At 45.5% G+C, this 26466-nt stretch overlaps 1 protein-coding gene across 1 annotated transcript in view; it reads left to right on the top strand.

The window, feature by feature from the left end:
• Positions 1–24872, top strand: part of LOC308467616 (inositol polyphosphate 5-phosphatase OCRL-like) — a gene marked incomplete at both ends in the record, with an annotated part of 36992 nt that extends 12120 nt beyond the window's left edge. The window contains 12 exon segments of the mRNA XM_080989356.1: positions 4797–4906; positions 8847–8982; positions 9478–9588; positions 10049–10214; positions 17207–17415; positions 20844–20922; positions 20925–20974; positions 21498–21582; positions 22284–22411; positions 23213–23324; positions 23408–23510; positions 24818–24872. Coding sequence (XP_080845482.1) covers positions 4797–4906; positions 8847–8982; positions 9478–9588; positions 10049–10214; positions 17207–17415; positions 20844–20922; positions 20925–20974; positions 21498–21582; positions 22284–22411; positions 23213–23324; positions 23408–23510; positions 24818–24872 — 1344 coding nt within the window.
• Between the last annotated feature and the right edge of the window lie 1594 nt (positions 24873–26466).

Here is a 26466-nt window from a genome sequence, read left to right as displayed (position 1 = left end):
GGTAGCCGTGTTGGTCTGCCATAGTCGAAATAAAAAAATTCCTTCCTGTAGCACCTTAAAGACCAACTAAGTTAGTTCTTGGTATAAGCTTTCGTGTGCATGCACACTTCTTCAGATACACTGAAACAGAAGTTACCAGATCCTTCTATATATAGAGAAGGTGGGGAGGGGTATTACTTAGAAGGGTGGTGGGAATCGGAGATTGGCAGATAGCTGAGATGAGCCTGTTGACGACTCTTAACGACTGTAATAGGTCTTACAGGAAAAGGCAAGGGGTGAGAAGGTGAGAAATGGCTTAGTCATGTATAATGAGATAAGAATCCGATGTCTCTGTTCAGACCAGGTTTCTCCATTGTTTTAAGTTTGGTAATGAGTTGTAATTCAGCAGCTTCTCTTTCCAGTCTATTTCTGAAATTCCTTTGTAGTAAAACAGCTACTTTGAGATCTTGTATAGAATGTCCTGGGAGATTGAAGTGTTCTCCTACTGGTTTCTCTGTTTTGTGATTCTTGATGTCAGATTTATGTCCGTTTATTCTTTGGCGTAAGGTTTGGCCTGTTTGTCCAATATAGAGAGCTGAAGGACACTGTTGGCATTTGATGGCATACACAATGTTAGACGATGAGCAATTAAATAGTCCCGAGATGGTATGTGTGATGTTGTTGGGGCCAGTAATGGTGTTGTCCGGGTGTATGTGGCAGCAAAGTTGGCATCTGGGTTTATTGCAGGCTCTGGTGCCAGTGTCCGTGCTGGAACTATAATTTCTCTGACCAGAAGGCTGTTCAGGACTGTTATGAAAGAAGGTGAGAGTTTGGCAACTCATCTTCAAACGCTGAAATCTCTGTTTCTTCAACTACAGCAGAGAGGTAAGCATTATGATGAGACTGACCAAACCTACATTATCCTTTCAAGTTTGCCTGAAAGCTGGTTGCCTGTGATTAACAGCACGGAGAGTATGCCTCCCCGAGATCTGACCCTTGAGTATCTGGTTGGAAGATTGACCGAAGAAGCAGAAAGAAGGTCAGATAGACAGGCTGAACCCCAAGAACGGAGGAGTTACAGCCGAGGGGGCCAGCAGCAGAATCTGCCAATGGAGCAACGCCAAGGTTTGGACTTGGCCATGGCGGTGAGGAGGTGCTATAGATGCAACCAAGCCGGGCATCTCCAACGTCAATGCAGGGCAAGACTTCCAGGAGACAACGTGGAGCAAAGACAGCAATCGACGCAGAAACATAAGCAGAAGGGGTTCTCTTCAGGGAAGAAGAACACGCGTTCTGCTCAGTTTGTGTCTGCATTTTCTCGAGAGGAGAGAAAGATACCTCGAGGAACATGGTTGCTGGACTCTGGGAGTAGCAGGATTATCTGCAACAGTCGGGAGGACTTTAAGACCCTGGAGAAGCCAGCCGATGGAAAAGACTCAATCTATCTTGCTGATGGTCGTAGAAGCAAGATTGATGGCCAGGGAACATGTTTCCTGCAGTGCTTGAACACTACTCTACCAGAGACTCTGTTTGTCAGCAGTTTGGACTATAGTTTGCTGTCTGTAAGCTGTTTGATTAATGCAGGGTATAGTGTTAACTTCACACAGGATGGTTGTCTGATAAAGAATGGAACTCGGGTATGTGGCCATGCAAAGTTGGAAAATGGGTTATATGTAATGCAGGACAAGCCTGTTAAAGCAGCCCAGGTGGTTCAGGAAAATTTGCCAGTTCATAAGGGGTGTGTACATGAACTGCACAGAAAACTGGGTCACGCCAATTTCCATGTGCTTTCAGAGATGCAAAAGGTGTGCAAGAACCTAAAAGTAAATAGCTGTAACTGTTTCCTAGATTGCAATGTATGTAAAATGGCCAAATCTAAGAGGAAGCCTGTGGCTTCTAAAAGTGACAGAGTATCTAAAGAGGTTTTAGAACTTGTCCATTGTGACGTGATAGGCCCTTTTCCACAGAAGACTGAAGGGGGCGCCAGATATGCTTTTCTGGTAATAGATGATAAATCACGTTTTAGTTGGCTGTTTTTGTTAAAGCAGAAATCTGAGTGTTTCTCCACATTCAGAGAATGGGTTGCCCAAGCTGAAAAGCTCTTCGCTCGGCCTGTTGTGCAGCTGCAAACACATAGGGGCGGAGAATTTCTGAACAAACAATTTGGGGCATGGTTGCGATGTAAGGGGATCACTCATCGTTTGACTAACCCTTATAGCCCTGCTGAAAATGGTCTGTGTGAAAGACGTGGGGCTGTAATAAAGTCAGTAAAGGACTGCCTGCTAGTGGATGCAGGATTGGGTCACAACCATAGGCTGTGGGGTGAGGCTTTTCTGACAGCGAACTTTTTGATTAATAGAACCTGGTCTAGCTCTATAAAAGATATTCCTTATCGTGTGTTGTTTGGGAAAGAACCAGAGTGGACAATGCTCCATAACTGGGGTGCTTGGGCACATGTAAATACCCCCAAAGCTCAGCGCCAGAAAGGGGGCGCTAGAGCGCAGAAACTGCGGTTTGTGGGATATCAGTCCTATGGCAAAGGGTGGCGTTTCAATTTACGCCCAGGACGCTTGGTTCTGTCACGAAGCGCAGACTTTGCTGACCAGGACAGATGGACTGCGATCCATGCCAACCCAGATTGCCTACTGCCCCTGCAGGTAAGAGAAGAGGCTTCTTCTACGCCATTGGCAACACAGGAGCAGGATGAGGAGGAGGCACAGATTTCCCCAAAGGATGTGGCAATAGATAATACTTCTCTAGAGGAAGAGGAAGAAGAGCCAGAGATAAGGGGGGGAGAAGAAGTACTTGTGCCTAGGCGCTCCCAGCGTTTAAACAAGGGTGTACCTCCTCAGCGTTTGACCCTAGGAGGAGTGAGAGTATGCAATGTGAGTTGTGTGGAACCACAAAGTTATAATGAAGTCTTAGACTTACCCCCTGGAGAACATGCTTTGTGGCAACAAGCCATGAAAGAAGAAATGGACTCTTTTAAACGTAACAAAGTGTTTGAGGTTATAATGCCGCCACCTGGTGGCAGAGTGGTGTCATGCAAGTGGGTTTACAAAAGAAAAACCCTTGCATCTGGGGAACCACGTTTTCGAGCCAGATTAGTAGCCAGAGGGTTCACTCAAATTAAAGGGGAGAGTTATGATGAAGTGTTTTCTCCCACTGTAAAGAGTGAAACTTTTCGTTTAATGCTTTCCATTGCTGCTGTAAGACAACTAGCAGTGCACCATTTTGATGTTGATGCTGCATATCTGCATGCAAATTTAGACCATGAAGTGTTAATGAGACAACCCCCTGGGTTTGAAGAGGGGAATGGTGCAGTCTGGCGTTTGAAAAAAGCTGTTTATGGTCTCAAACAAAGTGGAAGGTGTTGGAACCAGTTTTTAAATGAAGCCCTTGTAAAAATTGGTTTTAAAAGGAGTGTGGCTGATCCATGCCTGTACACCAAGGGGACAGGCAACAATATCTAATGCTCTTAGTCTTTGTTGATGATTTGCTTGTAGCAGGGAGTTCCACAGATGAGATCCAGAAGCTCACAAGTCAACTGGGAAAAAGGTTTAAGCTTAAAGCCTTAGGGCCTGTAAGTAGAAGTAAGGCAGGAAGCTGATGGAAGCTTCCTATTGAGCCAGAAAGAGAAAATTCTTCATTTGATAGAGCAGTTTGGCATGGAAAACTGTAAGCCAGTTCAGACTCCCATGACACCAGATTTCCCAAAGACAGTGTGTGATGATGAATTTGATCAGCCTGAGTTGTATCACTCAAAAATAGGATCACTGTTGTATTTAAGCCAGTGGTCAAGTCCAGACATTGCATGCGCTACAAATGTTCTGAGTCAACGTGTATCTAAACCCAGTACTGCTGATTGGTGTGCTTTGAAAAGGCTTATCAGATATCTAAAGGGGACATTAAATGTATGTTTGAAGATATCTAGTACACAAGACGAAAAACTAGAAGTATTTGTTGATGCGGACTGGGGAAGCTGTGTAGCTACCAGAAAATCTACAAGTGGAATGGTTATGATGTTTGCCAATTCCATAATTGGATGGAGGTCAAAGAAACAAGGATTTGTTGCGACCTCATCCTGTGAGGCAGAATATGGGAGCCTGTCGCTAGCATGCAATGAAATCATGTGGTTTATACAGATACTAAAAGATCTAGATTGTAAAGTAGATTTGCCTATCCAAGTGTATGAAGATAGCCAATCGTGCATTGCATTAGTGGGCTCGGAAATAATGAAATCCGCACCAAAACATATTGCTATCCGTCATGCGAATGTTAGAGATTGTGTACAGAATGGGGTAATCAAACTGGAGTATTGCCAGTCACAAGATAATATTGCTGATTTGTTTACCAAGCCTTTGCCAGCAACATGTCATAATGAATTGATGACAAAACTGGGTTTATGTATATAATGTATGTATGTATTGTTTCTGTTGGGGTTTTTCGCATTTAAGAAACAGAAGGGGTGTCACGGCTAAAATGGCCGCTGTTTCTTTAATGCGAATAAAGCTGGGTCAGCATGACTCAGCGGCCTGCAGCAGGTTGTATATATAAAGTGAGAAATGTTAGTTTGTGCTGAGGCTGGTGCTTGGGTTGGTTGGTTGGTTGGTTGGTTGGTGCTGGTGTGTATAGTTCTTCAGTCGTGTTTTGCACAAAGACTTTTAAGAATAAAACTCTGCAAGGATATTCTCGTGGACTCTTTTATGCAGACAAGGGTCCGAGGACCAGGCTGAAGAGACAAAGGGAGGTCAGAACCCTTTCCTTCTTTTTTTTGCTTTTTACAAACACTGACAGCGATTTCTTTTTGGCTTTAGCTGAACATTCAGCGTACCCAAAAGACAGCTTTTGCTGATTTCACAGAGGGAGAGATCAAGTTCATCCCGACGTACAAATTCGACTCTAAAACAGATCGCTGGGACTCCAGGTAAGCGCCTGCTTGGTAGTTGAAACTAATTTGAAACTAACTTTGGATTGTTTAAAAGAGGATACTATTGACTGTTACAAAGAGAAACTGTTTCCCCCTAGTGGAAGCCTTTGAAACTGGTTGATTTACAAGAGTTGGACTAGGGGAATTTCCAGCTGCAAGTTAAAAACCGTGAGACTCTGGGACTGACCTTGAATCTTTCAAATGTTATGGTAAATGGAAGAGGAAAAACAGACCAGTCAACTGTTGATAAAACATTAAGGTCTGGGAGGACTTGGTAACAACCCAGGAGAGGTCTAATATTAGGCCCTCCTGTTCTTTTTGTTGCTGTCTCTGTACTAGTACATTTGAAACTAAGAGGAATGTCGACAGAAGAGGCTTTGGTGGCTGCATTATATAAGATAAATGATTCATTGGATCAGCTTCACAGGAAAATGGACATGATAAATGCGAAAGTGGACGTTTCAATTGTTGAGGTTGACTTGAATGCAGGGAGTATGGACAATGCCAATACAGAAACCACCCAGAAATTGATACAAGAACCTATTTTGATATGGCAAGCTGTGGAGGAAGTCAAGGAAAAAGCTGTTGCTGTTGAAGGTACAGAAACACAACTGGAGAGAAAGAGAGCCCCAGCCCTACAGAGGCAATTTGATGAACATAAGCTGACGCTCGCTATGACTGAACTTAAGGAAAAACAGACGGATTTGAGGATTAGAGTTCATCTTTGGTGGACATGCCCAAGGATTAAGACACTCTGGGAGATGATTCATAACGAAATGAAAAAGGTATTTAAATATACCCTTTTGAAGAAACCAGAGGCCTTTCTTCTGGGCATGGTTGGTCAATTGGTGTTAAAGAAGGATAGAATTTGTCACATGTATGCAACAATAGCAGCAAGAATACTCATTGTGAAGTACTGGAAGACACAAGATTTAGCTATCCGGGAAGAATGGCAGATGAAGTTGATGGACTATATGGAATTGGCGGAAACGACTGGCAGAAATCCGAGACCAGGGAGAAGAGTCGGTGGAAGAAGACTGGAAAAAGTTTAAGACTATGTATAGAAATATTGCAAAAATAATGAATGTTAGAAAAATGTTGGAATGAAGTTATATGGTTTTAGTAGAAATGTTATAAGGAATTAAGTATAAATAGACTAATAGAGTATTAAAGGGAAAAATAAGATTAGAATATGTTAAGATAATTATAGGATAGAAAACAGAGGAAGATGGAAAGGAATTGCTGAAACAATTAATAGAAGTGGAATACAAAAAGGGAGGTGTGAGGAGGTCGTGGAAATACGGGAATGAAAGTTAAGACATTGAAATTGTTTTGTGCTTTAAATGGTTTGCGTCTTGTTTTGTTAATCTTATCTTTTTTCTCTTTTTCTTCTTTGCTTTTTCTTTTCCTTTTTTGTTTTTTTCTGTTTTATTGTGTGTAAATGGTTGGAAAATCAATTAATATTATTTTTTTTAAAAAAAAGAAAGCCTTTGTAAGTAAGTCCTCTCAATCATTCTTCTGCAAGGCTTGTTTGTTTTTCCTAGTCTGCTGAGATGCTAGTAGTGTCCTGCCTTTCCATCCTCCTGAGCAGGCTAGTAAAACATATATTTTAAAAATGGTTTTCTGCTAAGCAAGCTGTTGGAAGAGGGCTAGAGTTGAGGGCTGGATGGACTTCCTTTCCTCTGCAGCCAGAATGGACACCAAGCCACGGAGGAAGAGAGAGATCCAGCTCTCCTGAGGCATCTGATCAAGGCTTGTCATGCCAGGCATAAAGCAGCTGGCTAAGAACTTTGGCAGATGTTTATCTCCTTGAACAGCCCCCCCCCCCCCCGATTTATAACAGGAGACACGTTTCTTATAGTTGTAAAAGGAAATTACAGGCTGGGAGCAAAAGGTCATATTGACCATACAAATTACAGAATACAATCAAGCTGCAAAAACACTAATTAAGAGTTGGTAAATAGTGAAATTTATTGTTTAACAGAAAATACCATGGGCCTCCCATCAGACTCGAGCCACATCTTCCTAAGGTTAAAGGGCAAGAGCTAATAGAAACAGCAGCTGGCTTGAAAGGGGGGTGTAAATTTAAGGGGTTGCTTTTGGAAACTGTTTTTACTAAGTTCGTTTTTACTTTGAAAAGGCCTTTTCTTCTAAAAATCTATATATGTTATGTATGAAATATATTGGCTTAAATGTAATTATGCAAAGGATTTAGAAAGTAAGAAATGTTAGATTCTTATGTTAGATTCTTATTTCATTGATGGTGTGTGAGAAGGTGAACCCAAGATCTCTGTTTAAGACAAAAATTAAAACCATGAGCCATCTGTTTTAGCCATCTGTTTTGGAGTGAAAGGGCAATAGGGCAATAGGGCAAAGATGATCTGGTAATTAAGGTGCCTGGTCGAGGCAAATGTAAGATATATGGCTACTTGTCTGCCATTTATGGATAGAAGGAAATATAGCTCTTTGTCTCCCATAAAAGGTAATAGGAAATGGGTCTATCTTTTATGATTGGTTCTAGCAAACAGCCAATAGGAATTTCAACCAGGCTGATTGGACAGAGGCAGCCAAAGGAGGAGCAAGGGGGCTGGGCTGAGGAAATATAAGTGCTGGCCATCAGGGCTGGAGTGGGCAGAGCTTTGGTATTCATATACCACTGTGTCTCTCATTTATTTGTCTGACAAATAAATTATTATTTTAATTTCTCTATTGCTGCGTTGAATATTTCATTCCAGCTAAGCGTTAACCACAAGCAGGGTGCTACACTCCTTCACCTGCTCACTTTGCTTGCATGGAATTCCTGGTTGCCAAAGGCTGCTAGGCGAGTTGTGAAATGCAAGGCTGTGATATGTTGTCTTCCTCAAGCCATCCCTGCTCAAAGTCTCTGGAAATGTTTTGGCTCCTTTTCCACAAGCAGCCTTTCCCCCACATTTGTCCTGATAACCAGCATCCTCTGTTTCATGGCGTGTATAAGCAGAGAATCCTGTTTGTGTCAAGGAAGTCTGGGAAGTAGACTTGGTGCTCTCTCAAGATGAGTCTGCCAGGGCATAAGAACATGAGAGCAGCCCTGCTGGATCAGGCCATTGGTCCATCTGGCCCAGCATCCTGTTCTCACATTGGCCAATGAGATGCCTCTTGGGGAGCCCACAAACAGGACCTGAGTGCAACAGCACGCTCCCCTCCTCCAAGCCATACTGCTTCTCTTGGTGGAGTATGTTCTGTGGCCATTATGGCTAGTAGCCATTGAGCCTCACCATCCAGGATTTGGCATATTCTTGTGGTTCTGGACAACTGTCAGAAGCCACCTAGGCCTGCTAGTTTCATTGCTCTTGCTGTGGTAATGGGGAAATCAAAAGGACAGGCGGAACATGTAGTGACGAAGCCGGAAAAGGGCAGGCTCCTTTGGGCAGCATTTCAGGTGCCAGAAAGGGTCTTTTGGATCACTGAAAAAATAGTGTCTGAACAAGAATAACGGGGCCCCTTGCTTTGGGGAAGGATCATCATTTGGTGGTGTGCCATATGCTTTGTATGCAGAGTCTCAAGTTGAAAGGCACCGCCACCTGAAAAAGGATTGGGCCACAGAGAGCTGCTGCCAGCCAGAGTAGACTTAATTAATTGTGGGGTTGGAAGAGATCACGAGGGTCATCTAGTCCAACCCCCTGCAATGTAGGAATCCAAACTGGGGGAGGTCAGAAATTCATTCTGACCTGGTAGAAGGCAGCTTTTGATTTCCTGACAACTCTCTCCATGAGGCAAAATGCCTGCACACCTGCAAGGTCCGCCCCTTCAGAAGTTGGACTCCCAAGCCCCATCATCTCCAGCTCTTTACCGTGGTCAAGATCACACGCCATGTGTGAAGCCAAAGTTTGACTGTGTGAGCCTTGTGTGTTGCCTCAGCCAGTCCAACAGTCCTGGTGTCTCTCCTGTCTCCTTGCAGTGGGAAGTGCCGTGTGCCAGCATGGTGTGAGCCAATCCTCTGGAGAGGAGGCAGCGTGAATCAGCTCAGCTACCGAAGCCACATGGAATTGAAAAGGAGCGACCACAAGCCCGTCAGCTCCCTCTTCCTCACAGGGGTAACACCTGCCCTGGCCAGGGCTATCGTCTATTCAGGGTTTTTAGTTGCCTGCTATGTGGCACCTCCTCGAATCTGGGCAGGCCCTGACCAACAACCAGGCCCCTTTCCACAGAGCTCCTCCTTGGCCAATGACTTCCGGTGCAAGGAGTGGGCAGGTTCTGGCTCTGTTAAATCCCTAGGCTTCCATTCTCCACTCTTCTGAGTACACGCTGCTCCTGCAGGCATGGCAGACCACATTGGCTGAACTGTATACCTTAACCGTTGGCTCCATTCATGCAATGGAGCTTCTGTGGTACTTGGCTTGGAGCATTTGGCTTCAGCCCATTGGGTCTGGAAGTCACAGCCGCTGCCATCCTGGGGAAGCTCTCAGAGTTACAGTACTTGCCTCTTTCAGGGCTGGGAACAGGGGGGTGCATCAGGCCTTTCTGCTCTTAACTCATGCCCCCCCCTTCAGTCCATAGCCCCAACAAATGTGCTCTGCCCCCCCCCATAGGTGAAGGTTGTGGCTGACCGACGGTACCAGAAAGTGTTTGAAGATATTGTTCAGTTGATGGACAGGATGGAGAACGAATTCCTTCCCTCCCTGGAGGGAGGTAAAGACGAATAGGATCCTCTCCAACCCCTTAAAGAGGGTTTGCTGCAAAAAGACCAGGGGGGAAAGAAGCCCTTGGCCCATCTAGCTCAGTCTTGAGCGGTTCCCCAGGATTTCCGGGGGATCTCTCCCAGCCCTACCTGGAGATGCTGGGGATAGAACCTGGGACCTTTGCATGCAAGGCAGATGCCCTTCCACTGAGCGGCAGCCTCTTCCTCTTCCTCGCAGGCAAAGACTCCAGGGGTAGCCAGCGTGTTGCCCTCCAGATGCTGGACTACAACTCCCATCATCCCCAGCCAACATGGCCAGTGGCAAGTGCAGCAAGATCTGGAGAGCCCCACGTGGACCTGTTGCATGTGCAGTCCCCTAAATGAGAGCCCGGGGCCAAGGACAAACTTCCCCCTGGAGCACGTTTCCTTGCCTCTGCTGAAGGCAAGCACTCTTTCCTCCCCCCCCCCTTTTTGCTCTGCAGTTTCCGTTTGAGAATGTGACGTTCCGGCAGCTGCAGAAGGAGAAGTTCCAGATCACAAACAACGGGCAGGTCACCCTCCACTTCTCCTTTATCCCCAAGCTCAGTGACAGACAGTATTGTAAGCCATGGCTTCACGCTGAGCCCTGCGAGGGATACTTGGAGCCCAGCGCGTCTCTCTCTGGAATCAGAGAACTGTAGAGTTGGAAAGGGACCCCAAGGGTCATCTAGGGAAGTCCTTGGTTTCCTTTTCATCCCCCCTTTTCCCCTCCTCTTCCCAACCCTCCTCCCTCAAACCTTGGGAGTTTGGTAGAGCAGGGGAGGCTTAACATTTGTGGGCTGCAGAGACTTCCGGGTTGGTGCCATCGGTAATGGCGGATTCCCTCTGAGTTTCTGAGGGACCAGCTCGGTGGGATCGGGTCTGACCCCTGCGGCGAAGTGGGGACCCTTCAAAAATCACAGGCGGGTGAAGCCTGTGAACGTGGGGACTTGGCGGGCACCTTTTGCGCCCCCCCAAACTGCGAAGGGACCCTTTTATGGGCTCCGGAGCGAGACGGGGTGAGCGGCACGGTGCTGAGAGTCGACTGCTTCTTCCGCGGAGTGAAGCCGCACAGCCGTTATCGGAGAGCACTGACTTTTTCCTGGGACAATTTGACTTTGAAAGCAACTACCCGTGAGTAGGATAAAATTGGATTTAAAGGGAAAAATAACTTAATTCGGCACCGAAGCGGGAAGGTATAAACAGGAAGTCCGCCTTCCTTTCTTGTAAACAGATCAAAGGAAAGAGACTGTAAGCGGAAACTTTGAAAGACGTTTGAAAAAAGACTTAAATCCTAACATCAGAAAAGCGATCTCCCCTCCGGATTGCAGGAGAGGAGGGGGGAAAGGTTTGAACTGTATTTATCTGGAAAAAAAAAAGAGGGAAAGGAAGCTAAAATCCACCGCTTAGAACCTGGGAACGGACTGCCCTGAGACAAGGAATGCCGCTCTGTGAAAAGCACTATCGGTAAACAGAGTACTTTTGACAGCTAACTCTGCAAGAGAGATACAGTGTTTCTGGACTTCTCCTGGCTTTAAAGTAACTGATTAAGTGCAATTGAAACTGTTGTTTTCTTGTGAATTGGGGGATTTATAAGGACTACTTTTTTAAAAAAAGTTGCAAGCTTTGACTGTTACTGTGTCCCCCTAGAGGAGGTTTGACATTGCTACAATAACAACTGGGCTAGGGGAATTTTCCATTTCAAAACAAATTCTAGCCGTGGGATTGACCTTGGACTTCTATGAGAGTGTTATGGCAGATGGAAGAGGAAAGTTAGAGTTGATTCAGGAAGAAACTACTAGGTCTGGCAGACCCTATCGGACAGATACTGCGTCGCAGCGAAGAGCTTCAACATCTGGTCCTTCTGGACCATCTGGATTATCAGGGGCTGCACCCCCAGAAGTTAAACCAAAAGTAATGTTGTCTGAAGACATTTTGGCCCTGGCACTAGGAAAAATTAATGAATCTTTGGAAAATTTAACTAAACAAGTAGCTGAAACAAATAAACAAGTAGCCGAAGCATCAGTTAAAATTGACCAAAATACTACAAGTATTAATAATTTGGGACAGAAGGTGAATACCAATACAGAGACTATTGAGAAATTGTTACAGGAATCTGCTTTGACCCGAAAGACAGCCGAAGAAGCAAAAGACATAGCAACTGCTACTCAAGAGAAGATACCACCGATATATAGGCAACTCGAGGACCACGGTTTGACGTTGTCTATGATTGAATTGAAGGAGAAACAAAGAAATTTGAGAATCAGGGCTGTACCAGAACTTGAGAAAGATAACTTGACTGACTTTCTTACGCAGGAATTTGCAGACTTCTGGCAACAGGATTTGGGGAAGGAAGAATTTAAGATAGTGAGCGCATTTAGACTTGGAAGAGGAGGAAGGAAGAACAAGGTGAGAGACTGTTTGATTACCCTTCGAACAAAAGAGGAGAGAGACAAAATCTTGAATCTGCATTACCAAAAGACTCTGGAAATATATGAGTCAAGTGTGGAGATATTTAAGGACATTCCAAAACATCTTTTGGACTTAAGGCTTAATTACGGAGATCTGGTTGCCCTGCTGAGAAGTAAGAGAATCATCTTTAGGTGGGAATTCCCTCAAGGCCTGTCCTTTAAATATAAAGGAAGAAAGATAAAAATAAGATCAGTCAATGACAAAGATAGATTCTTGAAAGACCACGGAGAAGACCTACAGAAAGAAGTGGAATCTGGAGAAGAGCCAAAAGCACTGGAAAGAGGAATACTAGATATAGCAAACTTATCTTTTGGATTGCATGGTTCAGAGAAAGTGACACCACCGACAGAACAAGAACAAACACTTGGCGCAGTTGGAGGTAAAGAGAAGTAACCCCATCATGGCTCTGCAACTATTAAGTTGGAATTGTAATGGCCTCAACTCTCCTCGGAAAAGGAAAAGTGTTTTTCATTTACTAAAAAAAGGAACAATTGGACTTGATTTGCCTACAGGAAACACACGTGATAAGGCTACATAGGAAAGTATTGATCAAGAAGAGATTGGGACAGGAGTTTATTTCATCTGACAAAGTTAAAAAAAGAGGAGTAGTGATTTATGCAAAGGAGAGACTATCACCGAAATTCATTTTTAAAGACGATCAAGGAAGATTTGTGGCAATTGAAATTCAAATTCGAGGAGAGAAATTTTTGATAGTAGGAATTTATGCACCGAATGAGGGGAAATCTGAATTCTTTAAAAAGTTGCATGAGACCTTAATGGACTATTTGGATTACAATCTGATCTTGATGGGGGATATGAATGGAGTAGTATCTACAAATATGGATAAGGCACAAAGACAGGTAGTCACCAAGGATGGTAGACTACCGAAAACATTTTTCGAGATGACAGACAACTTGGACTTAGTCGATACTTGGGGAACAAAGAATCCGTTGGGAAGAGAGGGAACCTTCTTTTCTGAAGCCAAGATGACATGGACTAGAATTGACCAAATATGGGTAACTAGAGGAAAGGCACCAAAGATAAAGAAAGTGGAAATTTGTCCAAAAACCTGCTCCGACCACAATGCTGTAAGGATGGAGATGAAACTAATATCAACTGGCTCCTTCAGATGGAGGATGAATGACACCTTATTCAGAGATGAAGAAGTGTATAAAAAGGCCCAAAAAACCTTGAGAGACTATTTTGAAATAAATATGAACACTAATGTTGAAAAAAGAGTAATCTGGGATGCAAGCAAAGCGGTCATGAGAGGGTTCCTGATGCAACAGAATGCAATAAAGAAGAGAAGCCAAAATGAGAAGAAAGATAAAATTTTGGAGAAAATAAAAGAAAGTGAGAAGAAATTGAGAGCAAAACCAAAGTCGCAGGAGATTTTGAGAGAAATAAAGTTATATCAAGTACAATATATGGAAATGATGAATCAGGAAATAGAATGGAAAATTAAACAAATGAGACAAAAAACATTTGAATCAGCTAATAAATGTGGGAAATTGCTGGCTTGCCAAATGAAAAAAAGACAAAAAATAAATATTATTACAAATTTAGAAGTGGAAGGAAAGAACATACACAACCCAAATGAGATTAGAAACTGTTTCCAGAGGTACTTTAAACAATTATACACACAAGGGCCACAGAAAGAAATGGACATAGATCAATTTCTGAAGATAAATGGATTACAAAAAATCTCTCAAGAAAGTAAATTAATGTTGAATTATAAAATATCTGAACAGGAAGTAGAAGGTGCCATTCAAAATATGCAATTGGGCAAATCTCCAGGACCGGATGGGCTGACTTCTAGATACTCTAGATCCTTGAAAGAGTGGTTAGTACAACCTTTAAAGGAAGTCTGCAATGAAATATTGGAAGGAAAAAGGGCACCAGAGTTGTGGAAAGAAGCGTATATTACACTTATACCGAAAACAGAGACTGAAAAGACTCAGCTTAAGAACTACCGCCCCATATCATTACTTAATGTGGATTACAAATTTTTTGCAGACATTTTGGCCGAGAGATTGAAAAATGTGTTGATGGAAGAGATTCATAAAGACCAAGCGGGCTTTTTCCCAGGAAGACACTTGTCTGACAATTTGAGGAATATAATTGATATTTTGGAAAAACTAGAAGTGAACATAAATACTAAAGCAGTTTTGATATTTGTGGACACGGAGAAAGCTTTTGATAATATCTCTTGGAGTTTTATGAAGAAGAACCTACAGGGGATGGGAGTAGGTCAAGGCTTTGAAAACGGTATAAGTGCAATTTATTCAGAACAAAAGGCTAAACTAATTGTAAATAATGTGGTGACGGAAGAATTTAAGATAGAAAAAGGGACACGACAAGGTTGCCCAATTTCCCCATTGCTTTTTATTTCGGTCCTGGAGGTTTTGCTGAATATGATTAGAATGGACCAGTTAGTTAAAGGTATACAAGTCGGAGCCAAACAGTACAAATTGAGAGCATTTGCAGATGACTTAGTATTGACGTTACAGGAGCCAGAATCTAGTACCAAAAGGGTTTTAGAACTGATTCAAGAATTTGGTCAGGTTGCAGGATTTAAACTGGATAAGTTAAAAACCAAGGTTTTAGAGAAAAATTTAACACCGATTGAGAGAGAGAGGTTTCAGAATGAGACAGGTTTAACAGTGGTTAAGAAAGTGAAATACCTGGGGATTAACATGACAGCTAAAAATGGGAATCTATTTAAAGACAACTATGAAAAATGCTGGGCTGAAGTGAAAAAAGATTTAGAAATTTGGTCAAATTTGAAGCTTTCACTGCTGGGTCGTATTGCTGTGATAAAAATGAATGTATTGCCTAGAATGTTGTTTTTGTTTCAAACATTGCAAATTGTGGACAAAATGGATTGCTTCAAGAAGTGGCAGAGAGACATTTCTAGATTTGTCTGGCAGGGCAAGAAGCCCAGAATAAAATTTAAGATATTAACTGATGCAAAGGAAAGGGGCGGATTTGCCCTGCCAGACTTTAAACTTTATTATGAATCAGCAACTTTCTGCTGGTTGAAAGAATGGCTGCTTCTTGAAAATACAGACATTTTGGATTTAGAAGGTTTTAACAACGTATTTGGATGGCATGCATATCTGTGGTATGATAAGGTCAAAGCACATAAAGCCTTTAAGAATCATATTGTCAGGAAAGCATTGTTTAATGTCTGGATAAGATATAATGGTTTATTGGAAAACAAAACCCCAAGGTGGTTGTCACCGATGGAAGCAAAAGCACAGAAAAAGCTCAATATGGAGGCCAAGTGGCCAAAATATTGGGAAATTCTGGAACAAGAGGGAGATAGACTGAAATTGCAGAGTTTTGAGAAACTAAAAAACAAAGTGCGAGATTGGCTTCATTATTATCAGATAATGGAGGCATATAATTCGGACAAGAAAATTGGTTTCCAGGTGGAAAAATCAAAATTAGAAACAGAACTGTTAGAACCCAAAACTAAGATTTTGTCAAAGATGTATAACTTGCTGTTGAAATGGAATACTCAGGATGAAACGGTGAAATCTGCTATGATTAAATGGGCACAAGATGTTGGACATAACATAATGATGGCTGACTGGGAACAGTTATGGACCACAGGTATGAAGTTTACGGCATGTAATGCCTTAAGAGAGAATATTATGAAAATGATATACAGGTGGTACATGACCCCAGTCAAGCTTGCAAAAATCTATCATTTGCCCGATAATAAATGTTGGAAATGTAAAGAAACTGAAGGTACATTCTTTCACCTTTGGTGGACGTGCCCAAGGATTAAGGCTTTCTGGGAGATGATCTATAGTGAATTGAAAAAGGTATTTAAATATACCTTCTTGAAGAAACCAGAGGCCTTTCTCCTGGGCATAGTCGGCCAATTGGTGCCAAAGACTTTTTTTATGTATGCCACAACAGCAGCAAGAATGCTCATTGCAAAGTATTGGAAGACACAAGATCTACCCACTCTGGAAGAATGGCAGATGAAGGTGATGGACTATATGGAACTGGCGGAAATGACTGGCAGAATCCGAGACCAGGGAGAAGAGTCGGTGGAAGAAGATTGGAAGAAATTCAAAGACTATCTACAGAAATATTGTAAAATTAATGAATGTTAGAATGATGTTGGATAGAAATTAAGTGGTTTTCAGCTGTAATACTATAAGGGAGTATGAAAAATGGATTATTAATAGGTAAAAATTTAACGTTACAATATTTTAAGATTAAAGACTAGGATAAACAAAGAGGGTAAGGATTTGCTGAACCAACAAACCGAACTGGAATACAAAAAAGGGAGGCGTGAGGAGGTCAGGGAAACAAGCTAATGAAAAATAAGTAATGGAAAGATTGAGTTGTTTTTAACCATTTTTATTTTGTATTTTCTTCTTTTTTATTTTTATTTTGTAATATTTTGAAAATCTCAATAAATATCTTATAAAAAAACAACATTTGTGGGCTGCATTGCCCCATGCTCAAGCCTCCAAGGGCCACACGTCAAAGCAGCTGAGCCCAAAGTGTAAAAGTGTGTGTGACCAGCTTTAAACACACACACACACACACAAATGAATTGAAGCAAAACAATGCTGGAGGGTCCCAAAAAACCTTTTGGCATCGCAGGGAACCAGTGAGAGCAGTGGGTCCAAAAATTACTTCTTAAAAAAAAAATGCGTATTTTTATGTTGTGGAGGCACAAAAATATCTTGGGGAACATATAGAACTAGCCAAACTTTTAAAAACTCAATGAAATGTAAACTAAAAAAGAAAGTTACATTGGGGCGCAAAAATCCTTTAGGAGACAAATAAATGCTTTCCCTTTTTATATTCTTTTGTTAGGGTCACTTTCTCTCACCCCCCAGTATCCTGTCACCATCTTCTGTGCAGCTGCTGCTTTGGAGGACTAGAGAGGAAAGTGGGGTGGGGGTGGGAACTGAGTCGCTTCTTTTCCTAATTCTTGAAGTTAAGGTTTTCCCGATACACCTGTGAGAACAGGAGGCTGTACTAGATGGGCCATTGGTCTGATCCAGCAGGCTCCTATTGTGTCCTTCTGTTCAATTATTCACCGTCTTAACTTTTAATTTACAGACAAGCCAACTTGGCCGTGCCAAAGAGTGTATCTACCTGACCTCCTCCCGTTTTAGGTGAGACGGTGGACATTTCCCTGGATGTGTACGTCAGCAAGGAAGAGAAGATTGAGGCTATCTTTGTCCTTCACCTTGACCGTGGCAAGGACTATTTCCTCACCATCAGTGGGAGCTACCTACCAAGCTGCTTCGGGACCTCCTTGGAAGCCTTGTGCTGGATGAGGCAGCCGATTGGCAAAGTTCCCGTCACCAGACTTATTGACCTGGTAGGGAAAGGGGTTGATTTCCCTGGCAGGTTCATGTGCTGAATGTCTACCCTTCCCACTCTGCTTGCCTGCTTGAAAAACAGCTGCTCTTCCACTCAGCAATGTGGGGGCTGGGGGTCCTCCGCTGCATTCAGCTTCTGTAGCTGTGCACCCGCTTCCTGTGTGCTGTTCATGCCCTTTGTTTGCCTTGACTGAGTCATCCCAGGTTCTGGTCCTCCCACCTGCCCTTTCGCAGGGCCACTGAACCGTGTGCATTTCCCTGCCATCTGCCCAGATACTGTTCAGCCAACGGGCTGTTTCTTTCTCTTCTCAGGGCCTGTGCCATTAACACCCTTGGTTGTCTTTTGCTCTTGCCTTCCTCCTCTGATCTCCGGGAGAAGACAGCTTCCTAGAAAAGGTAACAGTTGGTTTGCTATCCTCTAGATGTTCTTGTAGCGGGCTCAAATCAGGTACAGGCAACGCCCCGTTTACACGGGGGTTGCGTTCCGAGGTACCGTGCGTTTAAATGAAATTGTGTATATTGGGGACAGCATTGGAAAAGCCTGCAAACACCCTCTAAACTTCCGGAAACCCTTTAGAAAGGCCTTTTGAAAACCAGCAGCACTTGCCAGCCTCCCTGCAAAACTCCTTGCTCCAACTCTCCACAGGCCTGAAAGGTCGGTGCCAAAGCTCCTGGGAGGGAGTCGAGATGCTGTTTCCATGCCGCTTTGCCGCTTTTGTGCTCTTGGGGGGGGGGGACATTTTTGCCCCTTCAAGTGCCCCTTCCAGTGTGCATGTGCCTCGAAGGCACATAAATGGAGTTGCCCTTGTCAACGATCAGCAGCTGCTCCATGCAGTGGCAGCTGGTCCCTTAGGGCAAACCAGGCACTACCCCACCAACCTGACTTTCCTCTCAGGCAACCCACACCTGCCTGCCTTCTGACTCAAATCCAGTCCAGGTGGTGGCTCTAGCTCTCTGCTTTGGTCTCTTCCCTAGTCTCAACGTGGCCCTTGTAGAACTCGGCAGAGGAGAATGGAGACGAAACCAGAATTTGCCATCACTGCTTGTCACTGATTTTGCGCTGCTTGACTCTGGGTCCGCTTGCGATTGGCAGCACGGGAGGCAGAAAGCCCAGTCTCATGATGCAGGCGCCAGCCCCCTCTGGCCCCAAGAGCCAGTTTTCTCCTTGTCTCTGTGCTCAGCAACTGCTGCACAGGCTATACCACTCTGGCTTACTCTTACCACCTGAGCACTGGCATTTGGGAAGCAGTAGTGGCTGCTTTGCGGTGGCTCGGGGAAATGTCACTCCTCTCGAAATCATATCTACTTGGGTGTATTATCATACCCACAAGGAGACAGTGGTGACTGTCAATTTGGACAGCTGTAGACATTTAGAACCATGGAGGATATGTTTATCAGTGGCTACGGGTCAGGGCTATTTCTTGCCACTATTATCACAAACCACATGCTTTTGATTACCAGTTTCTGGGGAACATGATAGAGTGCTATTGTCCCCGTGTCCCTATGGACTCCCAAGGGCATGTGGTTGGCCATTGTGGGAACAAAATGCTGATCTAACCCAGCAAGGCTCCTGTGTTCTTTAGCATGCACCAGCTACTCTTGCACTAAGACTCTGATACAGTATGTGTCATTCCCCACACCAATACACACACACTCTCTCTCTCTCAAGACAGGGGCGGGGAGTATTGGGGGGGGGATGAACTGGGTCCTAATCAACAGCTGCCCTGGGGATGAGGGGGTCAAATTCTCCATCCTTGCCAGCTCCTTTTAGTGATGGGCTGCTTGCCATTGCTGTGCTCCTAAAGCTCTCTTGCTCCCCCCTCCTCTCTTTCTCTTTCTCTTGAATGTGGTAGCTTGAGATAGAACTAACCACTCTGAACATTTCTGGAGAGGAAGATGGGAAGGAGGCAGGAGGCATGGTTCACCAGCTGCTGTGTGCTGCATTGCCCAGACAAAGTCGTGGGCTGGGGCTCCAGCTGTTGCTCAGTTTCTACCACTGCCTCTGCAACGTGCTCTAGACAAGGGGTGGTGAACATGTGACCCCATCATCTCATCATGCTGGCTGGGGCTGCAGCCCATCAACCTATGAAGGCCCATCCATGTTCTGTTGCTGTTTTTGTTCCTTATTTCCTGCCCTTCACCCTAAGGTCCCAGGGCAGGTTCCAGCAATTTAAATAAAATGTTAGCCAAACCTCATGTCCACAGCTGCGTATTCAGTAAGCTTTGGGGTGAACTGCACATCCGGAGTGGGAGGATTACGAGCTGCATATTAATAGGGGGAGGGGGAGCTTGGATTTGGGGTGCGAGCAATTTGTTTTTTGTTTTCCCACTTGAGATGCTTGCTGTGGCTAGGGCCGGGCAATATGTCAATATAGATATATTTTGAAATCAGCTTGAAGTCTAGATAGTGAGACTGGTTTCATAATTTCTGACCTGGCAATATATTGCGAATCATGATGTGTGTGTGTGTGCTATGCAAAAAACACCATGTGGGGGGAAACTGTGAAGCCAGACAATGCTTCTCAAGATTCCTGCAGCCCCTGTGGACTCTGCCGGTTCAGCTTTCCCCTGCCCTCCTGCAGGGGGCAGCAAAAATCACAATGCGGGGGAAACCGTGAAGCCAGCCAATGCCTCTACATAGCTCCATCTTATTTCAGACATCGCGATATATTGGTGTATTGTGTGGGATGTAAACACAGGAGCAGTCAATGACAACATTCCTAGAGTGTACATGTTAGAACATGGGGAGGGATGTCTGTCCAGCAAGCAGGTAAACTTCCTGGGGACGGACTTCCTCCGCATGTGACCAGAGGTGGGTGTGGCCTCACCTGTGCAGGTAATGACAAAAGCACAGGGCAGGCAGCCATCTCTCTCTCTCTGCCATTTTCCTTCGATGAGGAAGCATCTAAAGATGCTCTCTTGGCTCTCAGCCAAGAGAGGAGGAAAGGACTATCTTGCTATAAGATAGATTCTGAATGTATATAACCTTTTTAAGCCTGCCTGCCTTCTGGGATCATATTGTTAACAGAACGTGAGTAAACTCTTTTATACTTTCATAAAGACTGTGTCGTGTCTTGTATTTTAAGAGGGAACAAAGGGGAAATTACCAGGGTAATTATTATAGAGGTTCTAGCGAACCTGTGCACACGTTACCGTTGCGAACTTAAAGGGGAATGTTTATAAACTCTGCTGATATTTTGGGAACTTGTTAGCACAAGTTGGATAAGGATATAAGTAGTCAATATATCCTCTCCTGCACCCCAGAACATTCCCACATATTGCAGTGTTTAGCTAGTGCTATATCACCGTGTTGAAAGCCAGCTATCGCCCAGCCCTAGTTGTGGCCTCAGAGGGCAAGTCTTGTCCACCCAGCTGGAGCAAGGAAAGAATGCATACAGGCACACATTCTGTCAGGCTCTCATGCCAGTCCCGCTTGTCATTGGACCTCCAGGAGAAGCAGTTTCTGGATATCGTACCCCAGGATGGTGATGACTCCACTGAGCGGCCAGAGAGATCTGGCTTTTGGTGGTCCACCTCTTCAAGAATGCCTGCCACCAGGTGAGCTGAGGGGGACTGTACCATTGAAAGGATGGGTGTGGGCTGGAATCCAGTACCAGTTTTGGGGTGTGCAGGTTCCAAACGCCACAATTGATTTATATCTTAGCTACCGACTCGCTCTTACAAACTCCTGCTGTGAGTATAGTGGCACCTTGGTGGAGCGGCAGCGGGTGGGACATCCAGCATATGCTATTCCTTAGAGCGGCTCAGAAGAACCCAAGTGTTCCCAACCATTGTCTGTCTATCCCTAGCAAAGCGGCTCTCTGAGACTCATCACTAGAAGACGCGGGGAATAATTTCACTCTCCCATTGCCCCAAATCATGAGAAGGGTAGTAGGAATGCTACTGTGGAAAGCAGGCGGGATACAATTCTCAGCCCTTGTGCCAGCTCTCTTGGTGATGGGCTTCTCTCCATTGTGGCATTCCTCGACCTCACATTATGCACCCCAGGGCTGGATTGTTCTTCATGCTATCCAGGATTTACCTCATCCCTTCCTAACGCATGGGTGATACTCTGCTTCAGGAGGACCTCTTCCAGACCCCGGGCATGCAGGAAGAGCTGCAGGAGATAACTGAGTGCCTGGACACCAGCATTCCCGAGACGATCCGTATCCTCTTTGGGGGGCATTGTTGGGGAGCAGGGCTGCTTGGTGGTTTTCTTTCGCTCTTGGCTGGAGTGGACCTCACTTTTATATACCTGGTGGCTTAGGTTCCTAGGCCACTCCATCCTTAAGGCTCTGGGACACAGCACAATGAAATGCCCACAGTCAAGTCCAGTCATACATCCAAACAGCTTCACAGCTTTAACCCCCATTTGAAAACATCAGCCTGGCTAGATAGAGCAGAGGTGGGGAACCTTGAGAGGCCCGCAGGCCCCACATCTAGCATCATACGTGGTGTCAGGTGTGGAGACAGGTAAAGACATGGCTGCAAAGGAGCTTCAAGGGCGCGTTCAATTGTTCTTTGGCAAGCAGGGTTTCTTGACTGCACTTTTGGAGTTGACCACTAGTATTTGTTGTTTGGATTGAAACCATGCCTGCAGAAGGACATTTCCTCAGCAGATCAGCTTTGCAGGCAGCTTCGTCAAGAGGGGAGGTGTGGGATAATTACAGTGGGATGGCTCAGCTGGTAGAGCGTGACACTCTTAATCTCAGGGCTGCGGGTTCAAGGTCCACCTTGCGCCAAAAGGGGGAACTTGCAAGGTGGGCCCAGATGTAAAAGGACCAAGCTTCTTGCTTTGGACCAGCCTGGGAAGGAGGCAGGCTGCAGGTAACAGGACAGAACACTTCCCTTGCCAGGCTGTCAATAGCTGGCAGTGACCACTCGATGGCCGAAGCTCTGCTCATCTTCCTGGAGGCAGTGCCAGAACCAGTCCTTTGCTATGAACTGTATCAACACTGCCTTGAGTGCTCACATGACAGCCACCTCTGTCGCCAGGTCGGCCCCAGAGCCCCATCTCTTGCTGGCTGGTCTTTGGTGTGTACAGAAGCATAGAATCAGAAGGGATTTCCAAAGTCATCTAGTCCAAATGTTGCCGCGAGTAACAGGAAATCCACTAAAACATCCCTGAAAGCCAGTAAACCGGCACACTGGCAGGAGGGCTAGTCTGGTCTGGGAAGCCTTGTTAACTGCAGAGGTTGCTGATGTCTCCTTTGATAACCATCCCTCTCGGTTGTGGAGGGGGGTGGGGTGCGCACATGTTGCCTTTTTGCTTTCTGACCAGGACTTGTAACAATAGCCCACCTGTTTCAGTGAACCTCGCTTGAATTTCCAACCCAGGAAGCGGCCATATACTGGGCCATCTAGCTCAGTATTGTCGAAATTGACAAGCAGTGGCTCTCCAGGATTTCAGACAAGGGATGTTCCCTACCCTCCTGGGAGATGCTGGGGGTGGAGCCTGAGACTTTCTGCATGAAAAGCAGAGCAATGGCCCTTCCCCCAAGATATCTCAGTTGGTAGAGCATAAGACTCTTCATCTCAGTGTCCTGAGTTCGAGCCCCACCTTAGGCATTGCAGGGGGTTCGATTAGTTAACCCTCGTGGTCCCTTCCGACTCTACAGGTGTATTATTCCCCAAAGTTCCCAGCAGGGTTCTAGTCCGGTTACCATTTTAAACATTCTTTTTTAAATGCCAGGTCTAAACCTGCAAACACAACAAGTACACCGTGCTAGTGATCCATGCCCCTCCTCTAGCAAAGCTCTACACTGAAACTCCAAACCGCCCCTCCCTGTCTTGCCGGTGATCTGCCAGTTGCCGCGGTCGCACCAGAACGTGTTCCGTTTCGTGGTGGCTTTCCTGCGGGAGCTGCTGAAATACTCTGAGAGCAACAACGTCAGTGGCAACATGCTAGGTAAGGCCTGCCTGTCCTGGCTGGGAGCTGGCCTTCCTCCTGCTCCCGCCTCCTCTCATGCAAATGTTTTCGCTTCCCTGCAGCCACCCTCTTCGCCAGCCTCCTGCTATGGCCTCTGCTCAACGTTCTGCCGAGTGCCATCGGCTTCCTCCTGGGCTTCCTGCTGGGGGCGGATGACTACGAAAGGTGCCAAGCATGACTGGAGACGAAGTGGGGAGGGAAGAGGCAAGGCCCAGCCTCTGTTCTCTGGTGCCTGCCCTTCCCCTTGTGCCATCTTGCCATGTGCCAGCTCCCTTCCCTGTGCTTCGCCCTTTCCACCTTTTCCTCTTGACTCCTGACACGGTTGCACACTTGGCTTTCCACATGGTTCCAGGGCATTGGCAGCAGGTTCAGGGTGCTTGGGGAGGGACCCTGTTGGAGGACAGTCATTCCCCTGCCCATCCTACTACTACCACCACTGCTGCTCTCAGTCCCTGCGCAGTAGTCCACGCTCTCCCCTTCTGCTGCAGCTGAGCATGTGCTACTCTTGGTGGGTACCAGGCATAAGGATTCCTGGCCTGTCCTGGGATTGCAGGACCTCTTTCTCTGTCCCCCCAGCCTTGATGCTCATCAAGAAGGGGCAGGGCAGCCACTGTGGCCCACGTACGCCTTAGCCTGCTCTCTATAGTTCAGCTATCTCTCCCCATTCTGCCAAGTAGAGTTCTAGGGTGTTCATTCTTCATGAAACACTAAGCACTGCCTAAAGGGACCAGGGAGGAGGAGGGGGCGCAGGCTGGGCAGCAGGAGGGGAGCTGAGGCAGTGGGTACAGCTGGGTTGGGTTGGGCTCCCCACCCGACCCCAAGTTCTGCAACTTTGTCTTTCTGCTTTTCTGTCCTGGGTTCCTGTACTTGGTGCACACACACTCTTAATTTACTGGGAAACGAAAATAAGTAAGACTGTGAAAATTTAACTCCTTTTGAGAACTATAAGATTATGAAACATAGAAGGGATATAAGAATCTAAATAAGATGATAAATTGCTGACAAAATGTTATAACGATGAAAGTGGGAGCGGGAGATGTGAGGAAGTCCAAAGAAAATGTGAAACTATGTTAAGACAAATGTTATATTGTTTATTATGTTTATTTCTATTGTAAAACCCAATAAATTGTTTCAAAAAAAAAAAATAATTTACTGGGAAACGGTTGTTTCAAAATGAAAGATCCGTTGTGCAGAGATTGTTCTGGTGTTTGGAGGGGAGCTACACTTGCCTTTGCTGGTTTCTCCACTGCTCTGAAGCTCAGCCAGACTTTCCAAATGGAGCCGCCTTGGGCCCTCGCAGCACACATGAGGGAGAGGCTGTGGAGAGGGGGTGCTGCATGGGGCATCAGGTCGTGCAGATACCATGGAATCTGACTTCGCTCTTCACAACAAGGCTTGCAGGTGCAGAAAGAGGGCTACATTGCTTCCCCAAGGTGTTTCTCAATTGCTCTCCTTCCTCATACTGCTTGCAGCTTGCAAGTTTCAGCCCAGCAGCAGCTGGCTGCGAATTATTGCATAGACTCTTGAGGGGAGGTCTGCCCTCCCCTCTCCCCATTAAGCTTTGTCTCCAGGGCTCAGTGGTAGGAGGGAGAGCAGAGGAAGAAAAAGAACTGGGCTTGGCTTGAGGGGGTTATGAGAGCATATGTGCACCTGGTGCCAAGGGATAAGGCTGCAGAACTGAGCAGAGCACACTTAAGAGCAGGAGGAGCTGAGCCCTGCTCCCGCCGCCACCACCACCAACAGCAACTCCTAGATGTCCACTTGTTCTTCTCAAGGGAGTCCCCAAAATGACCAAAGGAGACTGGAGCTCTGAGAGCAGCTATGGAGACTGCAGAGTCTGGATGGGAGCTCTTTTATTATTTATTTTCATTTGAAGTGGGATGGAGTGGAGGCTAGATGGATCACTTTGGGGGGGGGAGCAGGTGGAGAGCAGTGGAACGGGATTGGGAACTTCCCCCTTCCCCACTGAAATAATCCAACTGGGCACCCTAGGAATTGGCAGGGCCAACCTGCACATGAGGCGTTGCGAGGCCATTGGCTCAAGGGGGGGCAGATCAAGGTCCATAGAGCACCATGCTTGCAGCCATGCCACTGTTGTGACCACGGTCAGGCCCTTGTGAGGGTTTCGCCAACACAACCTGCTCCTCTCCAGCCTCCTTTCCTAAAGGAGAAGCAGAGGCAGGGCTCAGGGTGTTTCTGCCTCAAGCAAAAACATCCTCAGCTGGTCCTGGCAGTGGACATTAGAAATTGCTTTCGATATGGAAAAGAGTGGAATGAAGGAAAGTGGAGGGAGGGGAGTGTGTTAAAGGAAAAGGGAGGAGTTTTCCAAACTAAAATTGGGGTTGAAGACAGAGCTCTATTGAGTCACAAAAGGGGCTTCTGCCCACCCAGTGGAATTTCCAGCTCCCCACATCCCAGCGTCTTAAAACACAAGAAGAGCTTGGGGAGTCAATTTTGTGCATAAGGTAGATGTTTGGCATGGTCTGTCCTTGATGTGAAAAGAGGATCCTTTCAATATTTACTTTGGTGAACTACAGCTCCCACATCAGCAACTCTGAAGGTGACGCAGATGTTCAGAGCGGGGTGCTGATAATGCCAAGGTCATAAGTTTGATCCCTGTATAGGCCAACTGCATTATTCCTGCATTGTAGGGGATGGAACTAGATCAGTGGTTCCTAATTGGCTGATTACTGAGGACCCCTTATTTTTCAAAAGCCAAGCCGCAGACCCCCTACTTTTGAAAAATTTGATAACTCTATGGTAGTTACCTCTGCAAAGCAATTTTTTGAACAAAATGTGGGGTAATAAGCAAAGGATTTTAGGTATACTAAAAACAACAAGACCGCCCATAAAATGTATGCTATTGCCATGCCAAAATGAGAGAAAATTAGTTGGAGGGAGGCAAGGGATGGGGTCACGGACCCCTGATTGGGAATAAGGGAACTAGATGGTCCTCGGTGTCCCATCCAACTCCACAATTCTATGATCCTGTGTCTTAAACACAAATCTTGAGGAATAGTGTGTGTGGGGGGGGTTCTGTTTGAACTTTCCCAGCCTTTGCTTTATTCTGATTTGAGCTTGCGTCCCTACTCCCCACGTGTAGAATTGCTATACGTTTGGA

This window comes from Podarcis pityusensis, assembly GCF_964106645.2.
Source record: "Podarcis pityusensis genome assembly, chromosome: W".
NCBI lineage: Eukaryota > Metazoa > Chordata > Lepidosauria > Squamata > Lacertidae > Podarcis > Podarcis pityusensis.
This window is presented reverse-complemented; position numbering and strand designations above follow the sequence as displayed.